At 46.6% G+C, this 26,167-nt stretch overlaps 1 protein-coding gene across 2 annotated transcripts in view; it reads right to left on the bottom strand.

Moving 5' to 3' along the window:
• The window catches only part of Syx5 (syntaxin 5), a 292,245-nt gene that overhangs the window by 83,607 nt on the left and 182,471 nt on the right, over positions 1-26,167 (bottom strand). For both annotated transcript variants that reach the window (XM_065424230.2, XM_065424229.2), the window contains exons 7-8: positions 18,464-18,538; positions 3,930-3,986 (exon numbers count right to left, since the gene is read on the bottom strand). In XM_065424230.2, coding sequence (XP_065280302.2) covers positions 3,930-3,986; positions 18,464-18,538 — 132 coding nt within the window. The remainder of the gene's footprint in view (positions 1-3,929; positions 3,987-18,463; positions 18,539-26,167) is intronic.

Raw genomic sequence — 26,167 nt, 5'->3', positions numbered from 1 at the left:
TGTAGATCTTTTACAGTAAAATGCAAATGCAGTAGGATGTATAGTGAACAAATGGTGATGGTTTTGCGAGCTAAAATGGTGACAGCAACGGCTTCTATGTGACTGTTAATGGCAACTTCTTTAGCTGCGATACCGCCCTGCAGAACAATGGCTACACCACCCGAAAGCCGGCGCACGCCTGAGTACAGTTGTGCCGTACAATACTGAAGCCTTTTAAAACATTTTTATGTCCATCACCTAGATTTGTTTCCTGCAAACACAAAGCCACAGGAGAGAAATTACTTAACATGCCTTTCATGTCACCTGAGCTGCTTACTATTTTGAAATTGAAAGGTAAAAAATGGCATTACGAGTGAATATGAGATAGGAAAGACGTTAGGTGACATATATCTAAAGAAGACTAATACAAAGGAGCGATCACCTTTAGGTTATCGCTTTCTTATTTAATGTGGTTATTGGGACTTTGTCCCTCTTTGCACGCTGGAGAGAGCAGAGCGCTTGTTCTTTGTGGGGACATTCAAGCACATAACATTCAAGCATATAAATCACATCGGGACTAGTGATAGTAAAGCTAGTTTTCACTTCATGTGTATAATTACTTGTGGTGCTTTTAATTTCAATGTCATTTTGAAGGTGCCTGCAGGTCTTGCACCTAGGGCAACAACAGGCTTTCATTATGGGGGGAATGATGTTGGCTGACCTGAATGTTCTTTCTGTAAGAAAACAATATATCGGCGAAATAGGACAAACAATGAACGTCAGGTTAAACGGACATCGTGCATACACAGCTAAAAAGGTTCCCAAAGCCATCGCCAAGCATTTCAACCAACCAGGTCATAATTTTGATGGCTTTAAACTCTACGTCCTACAAATTTCCATTCTGTGCTAGGCAGAAAATACAGAGAATCATACCTCATCCATAAGTTCAAGACGTCACAACCAATAGGCATAAACGTTTCAAAAGGAACTTTAGAATCTGTTTGCTATGCTAAACTTCAAGCTACAGGCAACAACAGTTATACTCACGTACAACTTTTCTTGGCTACAAAGCGGAAGGTACTGGGGCGGAGCTCCTGCACATGACTGTATTCATACGCAATGTAGCCCAGGCACGCTTGGCACCGGTTTCAATTTTGCCAACCTCGCACAACCTATTCACTTTAGTGAAGGCAAACACAATTACCTCGGCATGAATCAATGTTTATTCACATCCGATATGGACCAAATTCTGAACAGTGAACATCACAGCCTGCATCGGAGCTCCGAAGCAGCCGTACGGCGTTGGTTAGGACTTGGACGCGCAACCGACGCTGGCATCGGTAGAGACGGCGCAGTAGTAAGCTCGCTCGCTCGCTCATTTGTACATGCTGATGGTTGCGATTTCAAGATGGGTTCACTTGGTTTCTGTGCAGATGCTGCAAACATTTTTGTGTGTGCTTCAACAGTCTTTTGTTGCTAAAGTTGGCAACGGCCTCTCAGGGAAGTTGATTGGCGGGACAGCAAGTGGCAAACACTCACCAGAAGAAACGGGCGCCATTTTGTGTTTGATGAATGTGCAAACGTGAGACGGTTACGGTTATGCAAAAAGCCGAAAGAGCTAACTAAAAATACGCTAAAATACTGATAGCTGTCTGGTAAATGTTACGTATCATTTCAAATTAAATGCTGTAAAAATCAAAGAATATTGCTTTCTATGCTGTAAAAAAACAAAGAATATTGCTTTCTATGTCCCATGTAAGAAAACGTGAACAAAACTGTAGGACTACTTTCAGTAGCAGTGAAAGAGGCGTGCTTAGTTTTCAGAACCTTCGCTTCATAGCTAAGAAAAGTTGTCTGCGAGTATAGTTATTTTTCATTGGGTTGCTTAGTGTTTTCCTTTCTTTCCTCCCTTCCCTTTTTTTGTTTGATTTATATATGTATTCCATCTCCGTTTTTTTTTCCCCACAATACCATTTTGTGTCTTCTTTTGCTCTCTCAGAGAGACGATACTCACTGACCTCAAGCAGAACAAGTAATTACCCCTGCCCTCGTCCAGGCCCCTTCCATGAAAAAACACATGGCCAGCTGACACATAGCACTTCCTCATATTCCTCCACCGATGTTGAATAACACACCTTTCTTTTCAATTCTACCCCTTCGCCGCTAACACACCCTCAGTTGTTGCCTCGCTTAACCCCCTTACCGTCTCCCTTTTAGAGGAACCCTACCTATGCAGTTGAACCTGGCTATATCGAACTCTATATAGGACATAATTCGATATAAGCCTGCTAAAGAATTGGACGTCATAAAAGCACATACCATTTATAAAATCACTTTATTGATAAAACTAGCTTAGTTTCACATGAAATAGTCCTGTACTTTCTTCTGCTTGGGCAATTTCGCTGCCTGTGACGCACGCACTTCACATGGTCTAAAGGAGCCGGAGCAGCTGACGCTGCAACTTTACACATTCGCGCACATGCATCAGACTAGTGCAAGTGCACCAATCACCTCGGATGATGTGGGCAAAATCTGTTTTGTGCGTGCAGACTGCTTGGTGTGAAGAGTCAGTCGCGTAGCAGTCGACAGATGGTAAGCGCAATCATCATTAGCTAGACTTGGCACACGACATATCACTGCGGCAAGTTCGGGGTGCTATCATCACATGGGAAAGAAGAAAAAAATCAAAATTTGACAACAAAATTTAGGGGTGCAATCATTATGTGAGTGCAATAATTATGCAAGTAAATATGGTACGCTTGCAAGCAGCAAGGTCAGAACAACATTAATTTAGGCTAGATGGTGCATACTCGAACTATGAAAGAATAGTGCCAACTAGGACGATCACGAGTGAGAGACGATACGGGACAACTGCCAATAGATGAAGATAAACGAAGAAAGAAATAGAAAGATAGATGAAGTTAGCGCTTGTCCTGTGTCATTCTCTCTCTTGTGATCATCTTAGTTGGTACTGTTCTTTCCTAGTTCAACCAAGGTCAGGCTGCGTGCCGTCTCTTCTCCATGTAGGATCTCATCAGTGGTGCACTTTGTGTACGCAACCGGTGACAGCCACAAAGCCAGGGTTGGTCGTGATCCAGAGAAAGCCAAAGTCATTGTTGTTTCAACAAAGAAAAATCTGTGGTTGCTACATAGAGCTTTCTGCATGCTTGTCATTTTCCCTTCAGTAAAATGCTTCTCTCTTTCCACTCCCGTAATCGCTATGTGCCTGTCAAGGGCATATGCACCTGGGGGGAGCAGCGACATGGATGAATTGTGGGTCCACTTTAAAAACGCCTCGACACCGGCCGGAACAATGCTGAAAGGCCCCCGACATTTTCTGGAATCTCACTGGATACAATGGCCCATCAGCTTATGCCTCTTGAAATGAGTTCTCTTATTTGACTACCCCATTCATGCCCACTATAGCTGGTGTGTCCCCTGCATGGGGGGCAAAATGTCTTAGTAAATTACCCTAACATTCACTATTATATATGCTGTAATTATTGGAAATAGGCCATCTACTTTTTCGGTCCCTACTTCATGGTTTCTACGATTCTGTTCCGCCTCTGTTGCACCATCCCCTTTCCTGCCAATGTTCAGGTGTCAGCCATTGCCAGTATGTCCAGAAAAGTTTTTTTATTTCAAGAAACACAAATGTGGTCGCTTTTTCCACTATCAGATGCGAGCTGAAGCGGGTGCACCTTTGGCCTATTGTTCTTGGCACAACGGTGGAGATGTTCTGCGTGTGATCGCCTCCATAACTCTTCCCTGGGGACCACAATTAGCCCTCAACTTGCGTTCACATTCAAGCGCTTCCTTTCATCCATGTCGCTCTTTCTGAGCCCACCTCCTGGAACTTTGTCCCGCGGGCGGGGGCGTCATTGAGATGCTGCAGCACCAGCAAAACCCTGCACAAACACAAAGCTGTTCCATTCCAGAGGATCACTTACTTCTGTTCGGACCTCTAGGATGCTCTTGAAGTCATTGGACATGGATGCCAGCTTGGACTGTAAAGTAGAGGACAGCAAGTCAAGGCTGTTGACATAAAAAGGAAGTGACCCTGCATCCCAAGACACTTTAAACCTGTTATAGTAGTGATGCACGGTTTGCTCAGTGTTCCTGTGCCAAGATTTAAAAAACAACCAGACTTCTCGCTCTCTTTTCAGACTTCAGCAGCAACAGATCACTTTGCTCAACCAAACTGGCTCTCTTTTAATAGCACAAGATGTGACACACTTGAATTTTTAGTCCTATGCCTTTAAAGGAGATGTTTTACTGCTTGTATGTTTCATACTTAAATTTTGCAGCAAGTCTTATCTTTTGTTCCACACAGATGAAACACCTGGCACTGTTTACCTCCTTCGTCTCGACTTTCAAAGACCAAGAGACTGCACTTATGGTGCAAACTGTATGCCTAGTTTCAGAAGTGAAGAAGAAAAAGGTGAATTTTGGTTGATAAATATCTCAAAAATAAATAGAGCTTTTAAAATTGCATATCTTGCTATAGGATCTTGCAGCGCCCTCCTCTGCAGTACTGCCACTGCAAGAAGGGCCATAACACTAGTAACCATAAACATAACAAGTTTTGGTTAACTAGCAAATAGACTGCGACGGCTATTGCCCACCTAGTGTGGAAAAAGCGTGCTTGCATCGGCTAAATCTTTTTACCTGTTTCCATCAAAAAAAAAAAATCACTTGGCAAAAATGACATCTGAGAGCACTGACACACGGGTGGAGGCAACCTGGAGTGTCTTGGAGCAGCTCCAGCAGCGGCAAAATCACCATCTTGGAGCAGCTTCGGAGCTGGTCGGTCAACAGGGCTCACCACAAATCAAATACTTATAGAATAATAGAACCATTGGGGGGTGCAAAGGCACTTTCTTTTACCGACATTGCGGAACCATTTCAAGCAACATCAAGGATAAAATAGTTTTAACACGACACGCTTTCAGTAGCCACTGCACATGTCTGCCCAACAATGTCCACGGGCTTTCCCCAAGTTTTCATTCACTCCTCCTTCACATAATGAGGTTATAACCTCATTTGCCAGCAATGATAAAATGCAAAGGCTCTAAGATCGATTTGCTTTGTTGCACAGGACTAGGCAGAATATGTTGTTGTTCGTTGAATGTTGGTGCTCAACCGCATTTTGTTTAATGGGGAGGTGTGAATGCTAACACTCATGTTGGCCACCTAATGCCATTGTAGCCTGGAGTAGTGTGGCTGCAAAGGATTCTGCATGGCACAGTTACGCACGAAAACGTTGGTAGCAGAGGTGAGTGCAGGAGAAACGTACGGAGACCTTGCTTCTTGCGAACGTGTAGGCACGGGAGGTACCTGACTGAAGAAAGCTTGCAGTTCGGCAATGTAGTCGGCAGGTGATGGCATAGGTGATTTGGTGGTGGTGACAGAAATCGCACAGAAGGCATAGGTGAGTGCCGTAGACTAGCTTCGCACAGGAGCAACCTAGGTCGCTCTTGAGTGTGGCTCTGATGCCAAGTAAGACGAGAGGCAAATGCAGGACCCACTTCTCTGGTGATTCATGCGTAATAAGGGACGCCTTGAGATGCCGGTGAAAATGGTCAACTAGTCCATTGGACTGCGGGTGGTAAGCAGTAGAGCGAAAACATGTCGTTCCGAGTAGTTTGAGTAGCTCATTGAAAGGTGCCGAGTCAAACTGCTGACCGCGATCGGTGATTATTGTGGATGGGCAGCCGAACCTTGTGATCCACGTAGACCTGAAAGCTGCTGCAACAGTGGGCGCTCAGATGTCTGATATAGGTGTAGCTTCTGTCCACCATGTATAGCAGTCGATGCATGTCAGTATATAGCAGTAACCTTTCAGAGGTGGGAGAGGGCCGACGAGGTCCAGGTGTATGGTGTCAAAAGGAGCATCCGGTGGAAAAAAAGACTTTGCAGGCAGGATGGGGTAACGCTGGATCTTAGAGCACTGACACGAGAAACAGCAGTGAACCCAATCGCGAACTTGGGCGCTTAGGCGAGGCCAAACGAAACGACTAGAAAGAAGCTTCTGTGTCTCGTGTATGCCAAGATGTAACAAGTTGTGCACGGTTTCGAAAAGACGTCTGCGAAGGGATGCTGGAATGTATGGTCTGGGTGTGTCGGTAGAAGTGTCGCAGACGACGGGCGAACCATCTGGGGTCACTACGACGTCCTCCAATTTCAGAGACATTGACGAATTCCGGAGTGTACGAAGTTCAGAGTCATCACGCTGTTGACTGGCGAGTAAGTCGACCTCGATGATGAAAGGTTCCGATGTCAACGTGGAAACGGCATTGACACACGACTCAGAATGTTGGCTGGAACATTGTCGGTGCCCTTGATGTGGCAGAACGTTGTTGTACACTTGGAGATGTAGGAAAGGTGCCGAATCTCGTGGGGCGAGTAACAGGACGCCGAACGATTCGTTGCATGCACAAGGGGTTTGTGGTCAGTCAAGACAGTGAATGCACAGCCTTCTAGGAAATGGCGAAAGTGCCTGATAGCCAGGTAAATGGCGAGTAATTCACGGCCGAATACGCTGTAGCGGGACTGCGCAGGTTTCAGTTTCTTGGAAAAAAAAGGCGAGTGAATGCCACACATTGTCGATAAATTGCTGCAGAACGGCACCGACAGTGGTATTTGAAGCGTCAGTCATGATGGCAGTGGGCCCGTCTGGCTTTGGGGTCTAAGCAGCGTAGTGTCGGCGAGGGCAGACTTGACTCTTGTGAAAGCGTCGGTGGCCTCTTTATTCCACTGAAGCACTTGTTTACATTTGTTTACCAGCACAGCGTCTAGTGGAGCCATAAGTCATGAGCAATGGGGTATGAAACGGTGGTAGAAATTAACAAATCTGAGAAATTGGCAAAGCTTGGTGAGTGTGGCCGGTCAGGAAGGTTTTCAATGATGTGAATCTTAGACAGCAGTGGTCGAATGCCGTTAGCATCGACAATATGACCGAGGAACTCGAGTTCGGGTTTACCGAATTCACTCTTGGAGGCGTTGATGGCAATTCCTCTACTGGCAAGGCGTGAAAACAACAACCACAAGTGGTGAAGATATTCTCTGCGCAAGAGCTTGCGACGAGAAGGTCATCAATGTATGCAAAAACAAAAGGCAAGCCTCGGGTGACGGAATCGACGAAACGCTGAAAGAATTGGCCCGCGTTCCGTAAGCCAAAAGGCATGCGGAGAAATTAAAAAAGACCGAAGGGTGTGGTGATCACAGTCTTGGGAATGTCTTCTTCAGCGACCAGCAGTTGATAATGGGCGCGAACGAGATCGATCTTAGGAAAAATAGTCGCACCGTGCAATGCTACCGTGAAGTCCTGAATGTTCGGTAGAGGGTAGCAATCAAGAACTGTAATGTTGTTTTGTACCCAGTAATCACCGCATGGGCACCAGTCTCCCGTCTTCTTAGGCACGAGGTGAAGTGGTGATGCCCAATTACTGGAGAAAGGACGGATGATGCTAAGTTGCAGCATGTGTTCGAACTCCGCGCGAGCAATCTTGAGTTCCTCCGGGGACAAACACCAGGGTCAGAAATCAACTGGTGGGCTGGAGGCAACGATGTGATGGCACATGTCATGTTGCACTGGTTGCGTCCAGTCCAGCAGGCGCGTCAAAGTGGGAAACTCCCTTAGGAGCGTGGCGAAAGGTTTGTCCAACATGGCAGAAACAGGTGCAATCGGCGATGTGCCTGATGATGGGACGCCAGGAATGGATAGCTGGGTCGCAGAGTCGATGAGACGGCGTCGTTGGACGTCGACAAGGAGTCCGTAGTTGTGCAAGAAGTTTGCTCCAATGACTGCACGACGGACGTCTGCAACCAGGAAAATCCAGTGGAACGCTCATCGAAGGCCAAGGTTTAGCATGATGGAGCGTGATGAGAAAACTTGAATCCTGGTGCCGTTGATGGCTTGCAAAAATGACACAGGTGTCCCTTTTCGGTCGGAGTGGTGGGCGGGGAGAATGCTGACATCAGCTCCTGTGTCGACTAAGAATCCCGTAACTCTGTCCCGTAACTCTGTCCGTCACATAGAAAAGGCGACTTGTGTGTTGGGCTGGACCACTCGTAGCCGTTAGAGGTCGGTCTCCCTGTTTCCCTGCTGAACGCAGGGACGCCAACAGTGACGAGCGTCGTTTCCAAAATGGCGGTGGTAGTAGCAAACGCCAGAGGTTGTAGTTGATGTTTATTGCGGGTGCCCGTACATCTTGATCTGCTGGAACTACGGCTGCTTGGGCAACGAGATGGTGTGCGTTGTTGTTCCACTCTACAGATGCGTTCCAGGCACTCACACAAGGAGTGGAGAGTATATTGCGCTGCTGAAGAGCAGGGAAGGGTTTGCAGGGCGGTTGTATTGTCACCCAGAGACGATGCCGTGGCTGCGATGGCCGGGGTGGCTACTTCCATTACTTTGTCGGCCAAAGCGGCAAGTCCGGTAAGGTCCATGGTAGAGGCTGTCGCCAGGAGCATTTGCACGTTAGCCGGGAGTCATTGGAAAAACAATTCGCGCAACAGCGTGTCATCGATGGATCTTACGTTGTTTCCGAGCAGCTGGCTCATTTGGCGAAGAAGTTGACTGGGGCATTGGTCGCCGAGTTCTTCAACGGACAGAAGCTGCTGGCTGCGAGAAAGCTGTGAAGCTGCTGTATGCTGTAGCAGGGCTGCATTGAGATCGTCATAGGCGGCGGTAGACAATGGGGAGTTCAACAAATCTGCTACTTCATATATGGCGGTGGGCGAGAGCACTGCAACGCGGTAATTAAACTTTCAGGCTTGAGAGTGGATACTGGCGACTTGAAATTGCGATTCAGCCTGAAGAAACCACACCGAAGGATGCTGGTTCCAGTAATGTGGGAGGTGGACAGTGAGGGCCGAACACCGCGTTCCACAGAAGGGCTCTGGCCTTGAGCTCTCGTAGCGTTGGTCTAGTCCATGGTTGTCTCTACCACAGGAGCATATGGCAGTATCACGTCCGCGGTCACAAACTGTGGTGACGATCGACCACGTAGACCTGTAAAGTCTCGGGCTCTCGTGGGAAAGGAAAAATTGACACTCGATCTCTTAGCGTAGCATTATTTTAATAATCCCCTTCGAAACACTAGCCCGTGCCGGAGCGTGCCAGCCACTCGTGCCTTGTGTGGACGTGAGTGTCTACTTAACTCTTATGCTATGCCGATGCTGCTGCCGCTACAAGCTCTGTCTTCACTCTGAGCTGCCGCCAGGGTATCGAAGGGAATTCCCTCGGCAACACTTGACAGCACTTATAGCACTCCATGAAAAGGCGTCAGCCTCGATATTGTCGCTTCCTTTTACATGGCGAATGTCTGTTGTGAACTCTGAGACGTATGCCAGTTGGCGAAGTCACATGTCACGTGTGTGCCACCATCTGAGCGGAGAGAGTGAAGAGCGTAGGTCAGAGGCTTATGACCGGTTAAAGTGAAAAACTCGACGCTGTCCAGAAAATAACGGAACTTGAGTATGCTGAAGTAGACGGCTAGCAGCTTGTGCCCGGAGGTGCTGTAGCCGCTCAGTAGGTGAGAGCTTCCTTGGGAAAAATGCAGTTGGGTGCCATGTACTGTCACTGAGTTGCTGCAACACAGCACCGATAGCTGTGTCCGAAGCACCCACCATTAAACACTGTGGAATGCCTGGTCGTGGGTATGCCAGGAGAGCCGCAATTGTCAAGGTTTGCTTGCTTTGGTGGAAAGCATTCTTCACTTCCATGCCGCAGGGCAGGTCGCTTGAGGAGCCTTCCGCCGTCTTCAGCAGTCTATAAAGTGGCTCTATGAATTGGGCGCACTTAGGCACAAAGCGGTGGTAGAAGTTCATCAATCCTAGAAATTCATATAGCTGACATTTCGTGGTTGGCTGTGGGAAGTCTTCCATCAGTTGCACTTTAGATTGCTCCAGAGTAGGAGATGACGTGGCCCAAGAACGATAACTCGGGCATTTAAGTTTACTCCTGGCCACGTTAACGATAAAGCCATGTTCAGATAGCCGTTGAAAAACAGTGCGTAAGTGCTGTTCTCGAGTGCTGCTCACGATAAACAAGTCAACCAGTTAGCTGTGGCAAAAATCGAGGCTTCGTAGAACACCGTCTATGAACCTTTAGAACGTCTGGACGTACCAGTACGTCGTGGATATGTGGTACAGGGCACCTGTCGGGCATCGTAACAATGTTCAGCGCTCGATAGTCCCCGCACAGATGCCAGTCCCTCGATGACGGCTTAGGAACTATGTGGGGGGGGGGGGGGGATGATGCCCAAGGACTGGAAGAAGGTTGGATGATACCTGACTCCAACATGGTCAAATTCCTGCTGTGCCACTACTGGATTTTTGGGCGATAGCCGACAGTCACACATGCACCGATGGTCCCGTGGTGTTGATGTGGTGGAACACGGCATGTTTCACTTGAATTTCGATTTGGCGTTGGTGCGTCAGGTCTGAATACCGTATTTACTTGCATAATGAATGCACTCGCATAATGAAAGCAGCCCCACTTTTCCAATGAAGAAATGCGTTTTTTCTTTTTCTGGCATAGTGATCGCACCCTAAATTTCCTGCTGTGAAGTAGGAGACACACGGTACGATTCGGCGTCTCATATGGCGCCCAGTGGATGTGATTGTCCCGTGCCGTGTCCAATGCCGAATCATATCGTGTCTTCCTACTTTTATAGCGATAGCAATTATATGGACGCTCCAGGCGCATTTTTGCCATCGCCATCGTTGTCGCCGCCACCGCACACTGCATGGCGTAGGTGTGAGTAAAAGCGAGCGAGGGAACCCGACGATCGCGGCTCAATCACGCGCCATTGTGCAAAAGGTCCCAGGGGAAACGTGGGGGAGGGGCAATCTTGGCAATGTAAGGAAAGACTGGAAGGCGATCCGCCGGTTAACGTCCTTTTATGTTCCATTAGCCTCTGATTGATACCATTCCAGAGCATGCGCTCGTGGTGCTACCATTCCAGAGCATGCGCAGATAAATTTTTAGCCTTCCTTCTCTTTTTTCGCCTCAGTGCTTCCTTCAGTTGATAGTCGGCATTCGTGTTGTCCACTTCTCTTGTGTCTGTATCTGCACACCTTACCCCTTCTTCAATACGATCTGTGTCAAGGGCCAAGTTGATGGCGGCTCGTACCTTCGTGCATGCTGTGTTCTTACCACTGAGTTTGCACTGAGGCAAATGTTTGCAAGTTTATACGGCCGATAAAACTACTATCCTTACTTCATGTAGCTGTCTACACATTTTCTATCTCAATCAATGGTTTGCATTTCAGGCGAAAGCTACTTCTTTGGAGGCGGCCGCAGAAAAAAAAAAAGATCAAAATTTTACCCAGCATAATGAATGCACCCCCCAACATTGTGCACACTTTTTGGGGAAAAAAGTGTGTTCATTATGTGAGTAAATATAGTATTCGTTCAGTATGAAAGTGAAACAAAGAGTGCCAGCAGGTCTAAACAGCGTAGGGCTGAGCGACAAATGTCTTGAAGGCTTGCCTCTTGCCTCACTGCGTGAGATGGGGTCACGCAGTCTCTGGTAACACATGTCGACTAAGAGATCTAAGTGGTACAGAAAATCCACCCCGAGGATAGCGAATTTCTCGTAGGCCACTGTGAAAATCCAGCTAAGTGTTCCCTGCAGGCCTAAACGAACTGTTGAGGAGCAGTTTCCGTGCGTGGCAATGATCGTTTTGTTTACCGCGTGTAGAGGCGACATGTTTAGGCACTTGCAATCCATGGTAGAGGCTGGGACTACGCTTACTTCGGCACCTGTGTTGACGAGGAAGTGGATGCCGCTGTCGCATTTGGTTAGGAAGAACATGGACGAGTGATGTAGTGTGGCAGTGCCACTGGTCACCCGATGCTTGCCTGAAGCATTTCCTGAGAGCTCATAAAGCGGTAAACATTTCCGTGTGGCATTGTCAAACTTGTGGTGGTGCCAACATAGCTTTTGGTGCTTGTTAGGTGGCTGAGGAGCACCCTGATACATTGACCATGATGCAGTCTGGAGAGCGGCCATGGAGTCCAATAGGTGCGAGATTTCAACCTTCATTTCTTGAAGCTGCTCAGATTGAGAAGGTTTGCTTGTAATGGCTGTGATTGATGTGGGAGCTGCCATCATGAGCTTGTTGGCCAGCTTGGCCAGTTGGATAGGTCTTTTTCATTTGAGGCAGAAATAGCCATTCTAACGTTCGAGGGAATTCTTTGTAAAAATATTTTTTGGAGCAATGTGCTATCGAGACCATCCACCGTGTTGCCCAGTAGTTGCTACATATGATGCAACAGCTGGCTGGGCGAACGGTCACCGAGGCGAGATTCCTGGAGCAGCTGTTGCAGCCGTTGGTTCTCATGGGGAGTGACCCTGCGAATGAGCCTTGCCTTCGGCGTGGCGCAAGAGTTGCTGCAAGTCGGGAAAACAGCAGGTCTCGAATTTTGCTAGCAGTTGACGGGGGCAGACTGCTCCCCACGTTGTAATACTTCGTGAGGTCTGCCGTGATGTCCCGTGGAGCGAATTGTGATTCTACTTGGATAAATCACAACTCAGGATCCACTGTCCAAAAGGGGGGCATGTTTAATGTCGGCGACGGAGAGTGGTGGAAGGTCAGTGCCTTCAGATGTCTCCATAGCACTTGCTACTAGTCCGAGTCACCAATGTCGTGAAGGCCACAAGCATGCCTGGACAGGGCAGACAGAAGCTAGTGATGCGTCCCTGAGGATCAAAACAACAACCGACTATTTTCAATATTGCTCAACCTCGGCAGCTCGATTTTGCATCCTCGCATCATTCTTCTTTCACTGCACTGCACATTTGAGCAATGGTGAAAGATGGGAGAGGGTGTCTTGGCTGCGGCTGTGCGGCCATGAGGCTGCCAGAAACGCGATCGCCAAGAGCAAAATAGGCATTGGCGACCTTTTCTTTATAACTCCACTCATTGATCTAGGCGATGCGCTCAAACTGGTCAAGTCACACTTCGATGTCTTCAAAGGAGCCAGCGTGAAAGCGATCATGAATCCGTGGATGAAGAAGGGTTACCTGTGGCGGGCTGGATCAACAGATGCTTTCGGGATCCTGTGGCGGGCTGGCATCAGCCATGGAAGCCGATGGGTAGCATCTGGACGAAGGTTCCTGCAGCGGATGAGCCCTGGAGCAAAGCCTTGCACAACCAACGACGAAAAACGGAAGGCAAGCCTCGGGTGACAGAATCGATAAAATGCTGAAAGGATTGGCCCGCGTTCCGTAAGCCAAAAGGCAACCAACGACTGAAACAATGTACAAGCATTGCAATGGGCGACAATGTGTCCGGGCTAAATGAACGGTTCCCAGGAGCGGTCCAGAGCATTGGGTAGTCATACCAAGCACCTCCACTAGTGTCACAGTGTGACGAAAATAGGACATGAGGACACCTATTACAAGACCAGCTTGTTTTAGCAATCGAGCTCGTAGAGATATCCTCTTCATCTTCTAATCTCTCCTAGGCCAGCACATGAGACAGAGCCTACGAAGGCTCCCATCCTTGTCTTTGTCGTCAACATAGAAGAGACGCAGCAATATGTTCCAGGAAATATTAACATGGACAAGTTATCTTACGAGTCAACACATGCGTGATCCATATGTAAAGCACATCGCAAAATGTATGCTGGTTGGTTATAAAATGCTGTAAAAGTTCAAAAAGACGAATATGCTGAAAGTATTTTTCACAAGGAAAGTAAAAATTCTTAGCAGCTGCGCGTACTTGTGCAACGCAGTTTATTAATGGCTCTAACAGGTGAACATGTTAGTGCACTACAGGTTCTAGCACAAATCTGATATTCAGGACTGAAACTATACAAAATGATGCGGGACACCAAAGCACGACTCGTCATTCAAGGTAAGCACAACAATGTCAGCACAAATAACAAATACATGTATTCGATCAGTCTGATTAAAAAATTAATTTTAAGTGGTCACCTGCGGTCAGTCATTGATGCGACCATTGAAGGCTCAAGAAATCAGCAGCATGGGTGATGCACTGCACTTAACTCTTTCCATACCATGCCCATTAGGCACCGTTAGCCTGCTAACGATGGTTTGAAACGCCACTTTCGAGACTTTCCATGCCGCTCACGGAAACACTACGCCATCGGACGTGAAGGAGGAGACTGTGTTTTCGTTTCCTAAGCAGTTCACTTTCTTCCCACCAAGCAGTGATTATTGAACGCGCTTTGAGGTTTCGCGACCACCAAAGTAGAAAGCAAAAATGGCCGCCATCTATCAACGGTTTGAAATGCCACTTTCGAAATCTTCTGCACTGCTCGCGGACACACTGTGCCATAAGACGTGACGGAGAACTATATTTTTGTTTTCTAAGCAGTTCGATTTTTTTTTTGCGCCAGGCAGTAATTTTTTATTGCACTCCGAAGTTTCCCAATCGTCAAAATAGTAAAATGGCCGCCTCTGGGAGCGGCACGTGCACTTCGAAAGATGGCAGATCCCTTCATTCCGCTGTGTTTGTGGCTGATTCTATGGATGGATCGAGCAGCAGTGAGTCTGAGGATGCTGCCTTTTCATAGGACTCTAAAGAGTGACAACAACACAAACCAACCCAGAACATCGGTGGCCACAGCCCAGAATGCCCAACCGGACAGGCCGCCATTGGAATATGAACCTGGCAACGCTAGAATGTTGTCTAGTGAGGTGAGTCTAGCAGTGCTATTGGAGGAATTAGAGGGCAGTAAATGAGATATAATAGGGCTCAGTGAAGTTAGGAGGCCAAAAGAAGCATATACAGTGCTAAAAAGCGGGCACGTCCTGTGCTACCGGGGCTAAGCGGAGAGACGAGAACTAGAAGTTGGATTCCTGATTAATAAGAATATAGCTGGTAACAAACAGGAATTCTATAGCATTAAGGAGAGGGTGGCAGGTCTTGTTGTGAAACTTAATAAGAGGTACAAAATGAAGGTTGTACAGGTCTAATCACCTACATCCAGTCATGATGACCAGGAAGTCGCGAGCTTCTATGAAGACGTGGAATTGGCGATGGGTAGAGTGAAAACAAAATACACTATACTGATGGGCGACTTCAATGCCAAGGTAGGCAAGAAGCAGGCTGGAGACAAGGCAGTGGGGGAATATAGCATAGACACTAGGAATAGCAGGGGAGAGTTATCAGTAGATTTTGAGGAACAGCATACTATGCGGATAATGAATACCTTCTTCCGCAAGTGGGATAGCCGACAGTGGACGTGGAGGAGCCTGAACAGCGAGACTAGAAATGAAATAGACTTCATACTCTGCGCTAACCCTGGCATCATACAAGATGTGCACGTGCTCGGCAAAGTGCGCTGCAGTGACCACAGGATGGTAAGAACTCGAATTAGCCTAGACCTGAGGAGGGAACGGAAGAAACTGGTACATAAGAAGCCGATTAATGAGTTAGCGGTAAGAGGGAAAATAAAGGAATTCCAGATCAAGCTACAGAACAGGTATTCGGCTTTAACTCAGGAAGAGGACCTTAGTGTTGAAGCAATGAACTACAATCTTGTGGGCATCATTAAGGAGTGTGCAACGGAAGTCGGTGGTAACTCCGTTAGACAGGGTACCGGTAAACTATCGCAGGAGAGGAAAAATCTGATCAAGAAACGCCAATGTATGAAAGCCTCTAACCCTACAGCTAGAATAGAACTGGCAGAACTTTCGAAGTTAATCAACAAGCGTAAGACAGCTAGGAAGTATAATATGGATAGAATTTAACATGCTCTCAGGAACGGAGGAAGCCTAAAAGCAGTAAAGAAGAAACTAGCAATTGGCAAGAATCACATGTATGCGTTAACAGACAAAGTCGACAATATCATTACTAATATGGATGAGATAGTTCAAGTGGCTGAGGAGTTCTATAGAGATTTATACAGTACCAGTGGCACCCACGACGATAACGGAAGAGAAAATAGTCCAGAGGAATTCGAAATCCCACAGGTAACGCCGGAAGAAGTAAAGAAAGCCTTGAGAGATATGCAAAGGGGGAAGGCAGCTGGGGAAGATCAGGTAACAGCAGACTTGTTGAAGGATGGTGGACAAATTGCTCTAGAAAAACTGGCCACGCTGTATATGCAATGCCTCATGACCTCGAGCGTACCGGAATCTTGGAAGAACGTTAACATAATCCTAATCCGTAAGAAAGGGGACGCGACTGATCAGCTTACTGTCAGTAGCCTACAAACTATTTACTAAGGTAATTGCAAATAGAATCAGGAACACCTTAGACTTCTGTCAAGCAAAGGACCAGGCAGGATTCCGTAAAGGCTACTCAACAATAGACCATATTCACACTATCAACCAGGTGATGGAGAAATGTGCAGAATATAACCAACCCTTATATATAGCTTTCATTGATTACGAGAAAGCGTTTGATTCTGTTGAAACCTCAGCAGTCATGGAGGCATTACGGAACCAGGGTGTAGACGAGCCGTATGTAAAAATACTGAAACATATCTATAGCGGCTCCACAGCCACCGTAGTCCTCCATAAAGAAAGCGAGAAAATCTAATAAAAAGGGGCGTGAGGCAGGGGGATACGATCTCACCAATGCTATTCGCAGTGTGTTTACAGGAGGTATTCAGAGACCTGGATTGGAAAGAATTTGGGAAAAGAGTTAATGGAGAATATCCTAATAACTTGCGATTCGCTGATGATATTGCCTTGCTTAGTAACTCAGGGGACCAATTGCAATGCATGCTCACTGACCTGGAGAGGCAAAGCAGAAGTGGGGTCTAAAAATTAATCTGCAGAAGACTAAAGTAATGTTTAACAGTCTCGGAAGAGAACAGGAATTTACAATAGGTAGCAACGCACTGGAAGTCGTAAGGGAATACATCTACTTAGGGCAGGTAGTGACGGCAGATCCGGATCATGAGACGGAAATAATCAGAAGAATAAGAATGGGCTGGGGTGCGTTTGGCAGGCATTCTCAGATCATGAACAGCAGGTTGCCATTATCCCTCAAGAGAAAAGTGTATAATAGCTGTGTCTTACCAGTACTCACCTACGGGGCAGAAACCTGGAGGCTTACGAAAAGGGTTCTACTCAAATTGAGGACGACGCAACGAGCTATGGAAAGAAGAATGATAGGTGTAACGTTAAGGGATAAGAAAAGAGCAGATTGGGTGAGGGAACAAACGCGAGTTAATGACATCTTAGTTGAAATCAAGAAAAAGAAATGGGCATGGGTAGGACATGTAATGAGGAGGGAAGATAACCGATGGTCATTAAGGGTTACGGACTGGATTCCAAGGGAAGAGAAGCGTAGCAGGGGGCGGCAGAAAATTAGGTGGGCGGATGATATTAAGAAGTTTGCAGGGACGACATGGCCACAATTAGTACATGACCTGGGTTGTTGGAGAAGTATGGGAGAGGCCTTTGCCCTGCAGTGGGCGTAACCAGGCTGATGATGATGATGATGAGAATGGTATAGCTGTTCTATAAAAAATGGATTGTTTTGGGAGATAGTAGTGCCTATAATAGGCAATACATATAGTATATCTCATAATTTTCGTTACACATGTTTTTTAGTAGACACAGCATGTCTTTACAAACTCTGTTCAATATTATCCCACAATCTCGATTCTGAAAAGATATCTTTTTAATGACATAAATCATAATAATGAAACTTTTATGTATGAAAAGTGCATTCATTCTGCTTTTTGTTTATGCATTACATAAAATATTGAGTGCAGTAGTTCCTCCAGAAAAAAAAGATCTGGCGTAACCTACAAAAAAACGCCTTTTTCCCCATGGTAGGGAAAGAGTTAAGGTACACAGGGAGCACCCAGCAGGCGAACAAAGAATCGTGAGCCTTTGCAAATATATGATGCCCTGTGGCTGGCTTTTTCCAACTGAGTGTGACACTCCATGATGCAGCATTGGTAAGCATCTGCTGTTTCTGCTTCACCACAGCAAAAGGCGAATTCACGGTGACATAAATGCACACTGCAACACCCCAAATGAAACAAGAAGGAGACATCTGTTGCTAGGCTTACACATGCCAACATCACAGCCTCAACAGCAGGTTAATCTAAAGTGCAGAAGGACACACTCGTGCATCACTGCATTCCACAATAGCAAAATAGAGATCTCTTTCTCCTTACTTCTTGCACATGGAAATAGGGTCATTAGTATTTTTATTTTATTTTACACAGTGTACTTGTTCAAAACAGTCTGTATCATAATTAAATATGTATAGTGTATAAAAACATAAGGTATGTTTCTTGTTCCTTCTCATGTGTTTTGAAGCCCCATTGTGCACCAGCTGCAAGGCATCCATTTCACACGTTGTCTCCTAGCTCAGCCCTCTACTCGCTATTTAACGGCATCCTTGACAAACCACACTGGTGCATTCTGATCCCTGGTTTCCCCTAGCATCAGGATGCCTTGGTGTAAACAGTTTGTTATAGATGCTATATGAATCTTCATGTTCTTGAACCACATGCCTGAGAGTGCCTTCTTACCTGAAGAGAGACCACAACGGAATTAGAGTGCGACTGCATGTGCTTGCCACCCAGCTGGTTTCTTGAGCGGGCAACCTGCACAACACAAATGCTGCACTGCACCTTTACCGAGAAGGAAAACCTACAGAGAACTATTGACTAAGGTCTGGTTAAATAAACTGTCAGCGCTTGCACTACACAAAGTGAATTTCACAGTAGGGCAACTTGGGCAGGCATTTCTATTGGCTCAACAGCCAGTGTGTGTGTATCTTACTTCTTGTGGTGGGAAAGACACCAGGACAGGTTCGATCACGTCCTTACTTGTTTTCACGTCCATTCCACAGCAAAAAGTATGAAGCATAGCAACAAGCAGCATCTTTCTTTGTCTGCTTTTGCAATGCTCGTCCAACAGGAATTTCACAGTAAATGCGTATAGAGTGGACTTCTCTTACTTAATATATGGTTAATTAGATCTCTTAGTTTACTCGAGCCTGACCAAAAGTACCAATTGGTGCCAATACCAAAAGCAACCCAAGTGGCTGAAGCATCTGCCTCGGTGGGGCTAGGGAACAATGGTTGCATCCGAGACACCATCTCCCATCAAAAACGCCCAGTGGGAATTGCAACCAGCTGCCTCGGTTAGAGCTGTATTCGCAAAGTCGTATGAGCGCCTTTCCAAACAAACCCTTCGTTGCTGCCAAGTAGAACACCTCCAGAAGGCCCTAGAAACTGGCTGGGGCCAGTGGCAATAAAGTGTGGAGGGCCATCATTATTATTATTATTATTACTTTTTATCCCTGAGAAGATAGCATACTAATTTACATGGCAGTGTAACAACACGGCGGTGCAAGAAACAATACAGATCATGCCGTTCAAGCTGGTTTACGGCAGGAACCTGACAACGACTCTCGATGCCATGCTGCCGGATGTCACAAGCAAAGAGAATCTTGACATCGCCACCCATCTCCAGCATGCCGAAGAAGCCCGACAGCTCGCGGATCAAGAACTAGCAGAGGACGGTGTTAGATACGGGACCTCTTTCTGAGCCCCCTTCGAGTTCCCCAGACCACATCGAATTGCACCACAGCTAATTGAGAAGCGCAGAAGCCACATTCCAGAGGCGCGTACGTGCAAACAAGTTGAAGGCCCCCACTTGGTACACCGCCGGTGGAGCTATTCAATGCTTGACTCTTCCAGAAAGCGAAGGGATAGCCTGGCACTGTTGCAAGTAAAGTGGGTCCCGAAGCAGGCCTGGCAGCGTAGCCCCCATACACCCATTGTGCCGACGAGTTGCAAGCCAGTGAGACAAGACCGCCGGGAGAAGTAAGGCAGCGTGAAATTCTGCCCGCCTTGGTCCGCCATCGCCCCACCTGGCTATTGTGACGGAGCATAAGTCAGCAAGGCGAGACCGCAGGGAGACCAAGCGGCGACTCTCTTCGCCGGGTATGACACCATCGCACGGGCGCCTACCATTGGCCGAAAATGGCGTCATGTGAGCGGGCTCGCCCATTGGCCGAACGTCGTTTTAAGCCGAGATCGAAGGGCTTAAAAGACACAGATCGGGAGCATTCCTAGAGCTTTTCTCTTATTCATCTCTCTCGAACTTCTTGCGACGGGCCGCAGCGTCTGAGTTGCTGCCAGCCCGTAATGGCTCTAAGACTGTTAATTGACTCTCACTGTAAATAATGTAAAATAGTCCTCCCAAGTTTTTCATCCCGACGTCCTCCTCAACTCCTACAACGGACAGCCGACACTACAACCTTCGACGACACCACATCGAGTGCCAGCCCGGCGACCGCGTTTCGGGTTTGGACCCCAATACGCCGACGAGGACTTAGCAAGAAGCTTTTAAGTCGCTATTTCAGACCCTACAAGATCGTCCAATGCATTGGTGCACTCGACTGTGAGGTCATACCAGACATTATTTCACTATCATAGCGGCGCCGTTCATGACCTCAAATCTACATGTTGTGCGATTTAAGTCGTTCTACCAGCACTAATTAACTTTGGGACTTCGCATAGCTGACCTTTGGACTTTGTTTTTTGGACTGTGTTACCTTGGACTTTGTTTCTTTGATAAGTGTCCTTTTGTATTTCGCTCTCCTGTTATGTTTGTAGCATTGGGACGATGCTTTCTGAGAGGGGGGGGGGGGCATTAACACAGGGACTTGCTTATCTTTTTTGGGTGAGTGCTTTTCACCATCTAACATATGTAATCGCTCAGCTTTGGATGCATCTGCATGTATCGGGATAAAAAAACGTGTATAAAAGCTGATGCACTTGATAGGTAGATCAAATTTTTGCTAATCGCCGGCAGTGCTCGCCAGTATCATTATATTTTAAGTGTAGCCTGTTTTTGTGGGCACAGGTGCGCCCAATAAAAGTTCGTTTCGCCATTCACAGTATTGCTACTGTGTTCTTTACTGTCAATAATACGTGACAGTGTTGTATATGAAAAACAAAAACTGAGCATTAGGAACAAATAAGTACTTTATTTGCATGCACAGGGCTCTTCAGAGGCTGCAAATGATCACTGTACAGCCTGTAAAGTGTGCCTACCTGAGTGACATAGCCTGCTCTACCACGCAAGTTCTTACCTTATCTACTCGCATAATAATCACACTTCTTTGTCAAGAAAATTGCCACAAATTCAGGGGGCGCATTCATTAGGCGGGTTAAATTTTCCACGAAAAGAAAAAAATTTTTCGCTGCAGCACATTCAAGGTGCGATCATAACATGGGAAAGAAAAAAATTGAATTTTGATAACAAAATTCAGTGGTGCAATCATTATGCGAGTGTGATCATTATGCAAGTAAATACGGTATGTTTTGTGGCTATACTATGCCTGTCGTGGTGAAAACTTACTATACTTTCCTGTAATTTCATGTTTATGCGGGTGCACTAGCATTTTGAAATACTCTAAAGGTACGAAAAAAGTATTCACATTTACAAAAACTGACTACCGAATTGAATAGGGCACTATTCAATCCATTTTTTTAAAGTTGCAAATATTCGCCACATCCCTACGCAATATCGACCGCTTCAAATATTGGTTTCAATGCTTACGTACATACTATAAGCTCCAGCTGCCAACAGAATATCATACATTCACCATACCAGTTTTTTGTCTTCATACTTTCGTCTTTAGCGCTGTGTTTGTGCAGTCTCCGCACGGAGGCAAAAGTTTATGATCGCTCCTTGTGACATCAGCTTGGTCATTAATAGTGGACCGCCCGCTTGCAGTGTGGCTTGCGGCAATGGGCAGCTCGAGCGTAAATCGGTCCTTAGGCCTAGCGTTGCTGTGGTGGGGGCTTCAGCTGCCAGTGGATCTGTGTGCAAGAGCACTTGTTCGAGGCAGCTAGATAATCAAAATCACGGTGGTAGTGGCTTTGATTAGTACCATTTCGGCCCTTCGGTAATGGAAAAAGTAAGGAAAATCAGACGGAGCAGGGTTCTCATGTCCAAAATTTCAGACGTTTTCATACATTGACTCTATGGGGTACATGGCCGTGCCACGAAGCCGTCCGCATTATCGGGCATCCAGAAAGTCTTGTCATTGACTGTATACTCGCAACTAATTACACGCAACTTTCGTTCCCTTTCAACAAAATTACTGCTTATTTTCCCTGATAGAAGCATAAATTCCCAGAGTTTTCCTAGAGTATATCCAGGCTATTCAAGATCCCTGAGAATTCCCAGTTTTCCCAGTTCTCCCGGTTGGTAGACACCCTGGGTTAATGCTTACTTCACATAACTGCCAACCTGGAAACCTGAAAATTTAGGATATATGCATAGAAAGCAAGGGGAGAGAAAAAAATGCTTGTTTTCTTTCTGGGCCTTAGCAAAGTCAGAAACAGCTCTGATTGGCTGCCAGTATGGTTATTCAGGGTGTCTACCAACCGGGAAAACCAGGAAAAACTGGGAATTCTCAAGGATTTTTAATAGTCTGGAAATGCTCGGGGAATTTGTGCTTCTATCAGGGAAAATGAGCTGTCATCTTACTAAAAGGGAACGAAGGTCGCCCTAATGCTGGCTCGAGTAAAAGAGAGGAATTGTAACGAATTGTCGTTGACGTAGTGTCATCGGCTGGATGAGTTGCCAGTGTGCAATCAATGACCGATTTTCCGGACTCCTGATTTCTGGGACATGTCCGATAATGCGGACGATATCGCGGCAACACCACGTATTCCATATAGTCAATGCATAGGAACACCTGAAATTTCACATGCAAGAACCCTTCACCGTCGTGTTTTCCTGACTTTCTGCCATGTCCGCAGGTTTAAAACGGCATTAATCGAAGCTAACCCCGCCGTTTTGATCATCTTGGCGCCTAAAACCGGTGCTCTCGCATGCACATTCGCTGGCAGTCATAGCCACCACTATGGCAACGCAAGGCCTAGCTGCTTCGACGTTAGCTATTAATGTTCTCGCCGTTCGGTGCCGTGTTTTTCATTAAAAGAATTTGCCGCTATCAGCAATGGCAGGGACTCCACCTCTGTATTTCTTGCGATCGGCTTCGAAGCTTAGAAACTACAGCACATTGCATAATGCCGGTTTCCGAAAGGCAACTTCGCCTCAGAACAGCAATGCTGGCAGCGAAGCATACATAAAGTATTGCGATGAAGCTTAACAAGCATAGAAAGGGGCAATTGTCATGCGACAGTACGCATTCCCTAATTATACACGCGTGCACCTGCTGTCTGCTGTCACAGTACGAGCACCAATATGCGTAATAAGTGCACTGGCAAGCCTTCAGAGCTTTCTGGGACGTGCCTGTAGCAATTTGAGTCTTTGAGGGCAGTAAAAGAAATGCATTCATTTTTTCTGGCGTGTTCGCGGCCCCTAGAGAGTCCAAAAAACCAGATGTTGATGTACAACTGACCAAGAGGATGCTGCAAATGGTCCATGGGGTGAATGCATGGCAGAACGTGAACGAGAACAGAAAGGACCGTTGCATTGAGGAACGGTAAGGAAAGGAACTGTGCTGCCATTTCTTTGAAGGAGCTTGACCTACAAAAAGCAAAGTGCTGGCTGACACCGAGATGCAGGTAACCCTTATCCAAACCGAAATATACCCTTTGAAGCAACACTGAGGCATTGCGCGCAAGCCACACCTGCAGTCCGGTGGAATGCTGAGGGAAGCTTTAACCACGGTTGTTTTACATTTAGGTTAACACCGAATAACACACACTTTCTTGCTGTGATCATTGCTCCACTGTACTGCAGCATTTATGTTAATGTTCAGACGATCGTAACCATGTCTGCACCAAACTGTTTTGCCCGTGAGAAAAGTATTGATCAAAGGTTGTCAAATGCGCAATGCAGAAACAAGTACTGCTTAGAGAACTGCTCTCATATCTCTAAGCAAGCAAGTGAGGAAATGAAGCCAGGCGATAAAATTTCTTGTAAATGCCAATCTTGTAAACAAGCAGCTCAAAGCCTGAAAAGTCTCTAATTCAGATAGCAATGATATACATGATCCAAATCAAACAAAGAGTTCTCAGCAGAAATTAAAATTAAATTATGGGTTTTATGTGCCAAAACCATGATCTGATTACAAGCACATTGTAGTGGAAGACTCCGGAATAATTTGGATCACCTGCAGTTCTTTAACGTGCACCTAAATTTAAGCACATGGGTGCTTTCGCATTTCGCCCCCACTGAAACGTGGCCGCCGTGGCCAAGATTCGATCCTGCAAACTTCTGCTTAGCAACCCAGCACCATAGCCACAAAGCAACCACGGCATATTCCTCAGCAGAAGGCTACTTTGGGAACACAGATTGATCTTCTCAGTCGAAAACTTGCAAGTGTGTTGTTTAAGCTGGACAATCTTTAAAAAAAGATGGGCGCCCAGACTACAACAACACAAGTAATTAAAAAATCGATGGATATGTTGGCAGCTAAGTATGACGAAGGGAGAGGGAAATAAATTCTTTCATCAAGACACAGGCACAGGAGACAGAAAAAGACGAGCTTAAGTAAAAAAAAACGTTAACAGTATGCAATACAGCTCACCAAAAAAGATAAAAGAATTACCGAAATGACGTACAGTGTAGAAAGTGCTGAACAGCAATTAAGATGCAAAAACATTGAAATTCATGCAATACCAATATTCCTAGGGTGGTTGCTTGGGCTAGTTGGTAATTCATGATCAAAGACGTACAGCGCAAAAGACAAGGACAGCGATAGACGACATACACAGCGCTGACTTCCAACAAGATTTTATTGCGTTGCCACATCGTGTGTATATATACAAGAAGAGGCATGCGCAGAAAATGTACGACAGTCACAGGGGGTGTCCTAACAGCAAGTCATTGAACAAGTCATTGTCTTTGGTGCAATGCTTCAGCAACACATGGCTGGTGTTTGACATCCACTTGCTTTCTTCTAAAAATTATCAGAAACACAAACAACGCACAGCGCTTTCGGCTGCGAGCTTTTGGCAGCTTACCTATTCATCAAGCACCCTACTTCCTTGAATGTCGCCATTTCACTTCGTTTATGGACCACAAGACCCTCATCCATGCTTTGGCAGTATAAGAATGACATACTCCCCTCGTGGAATAACACAACTGGCTTAGTTCACCAAGTTCTCAATGCAATTTCAACACGTCAAAGGAGCATTAAATATTCCATCAGACGTGCTCAGCCGAGTCTGAAGCCATTGCAACAACTGCTGTTTTGCAAGGAGAATTAGCTATCGCGCTGCAAAACGACAAAGAACTTCAACACCTAATATCAACACCAAACGGCTTGCACCTGCAACATTTTTAGTGCAAGGGCGACGTGCTCCTTACTTGCAACATGTGCACTGGTCACCATCACCCCTTCGTTACGCATCATCTCAGGTGCCGCATCTTAGAACATTTACATTCTCTTGCTCACACTGGAATCAAGGCTTACCAAAGGCTTGTCGCTGAGCGCTACCATATTTACACGATTGTAAGTTGACTCGAATGCAAGTTGTGGGGATGCGTGACTGTCGCGCCTCCCCTGATGTTTTTCCCGCATGGCGCGTCTCCTGTAATCTGGCTTCGCCACGTGGCCTGGCGCCCGCGGCGGTCGGAGTGATTGAGGCGCAGTACGAGAGAGGGCGCGAGTGTTGCGCTGCCCGTGCCACCGACAGGCGAGGTTACTTGGGTGCTGAGAGACAAGGCGCCTTCTCTTTCCCGGCGGATCGGCGAATGGCGTGGACGTCCCGCACGCGCACCGACCCATGCTTCTGCGAGACCGCCTCGTGTGGCCTGCCTTCGAACGCGCCACCGTTCGCATGACCGTACGCGCAAACGACCAGGTGTTGGGATCCAGCATGGGTCGAACATATTCGCTCGTTATCCAGACGCGGTGAGTCCGACTTCTAGATTTGTCGTGCGCCCATCGGCATGTTTTGGGGATAGCAACTCGGCTAGCAGGCAGTGATCTATGAAAGGTGCAATAAATGCACTTGTGGTTGTTTGCACTACTGTGTTGTCCTTCTTTTGTCCCAAGAGCACGGAGGAGTACCCCACATCTGGCGGCCAACGTGGACCTCTTGGGGCATCGGACGATAGATTTAGCAGTTTTGCTTCGTTCGAGACCTTTGTTTGAACCGAAGCGTAGGGCTAGCGTGGATTTTGATCGCTAGCGTTGGCGGCGTGCTTTCTTGAGCGAGGCGACGGTGGCTGTAGTGTGTTTGAACATGTCAACATGCTAAGCCTTTTCGCAAGTGTTTTTTTTTTAATGG

This window comes from Dermacentor albipictus, chromosome 7 (genome assembly GCF_038994185.2).
Source record: "Dermacentor albipictus isolate Rhodes 1998 colony chromosome 7, USDA_Dalb.pri_finalv2, whole genome shotgun sequence".
NCBI classification, from domain to species: domain Eukaryota; kingdom Metazoa; phylum Arthropoda; class Arachnida; order Ixodida; family Ixodidae; genus Dermacentor; species Dermacentor albipictus.
The sequence above is the reverse complement of the archived record's forward strand: the minus strand, read 5'-3'. Positions and strand labels throughout refer to the sequence as shown.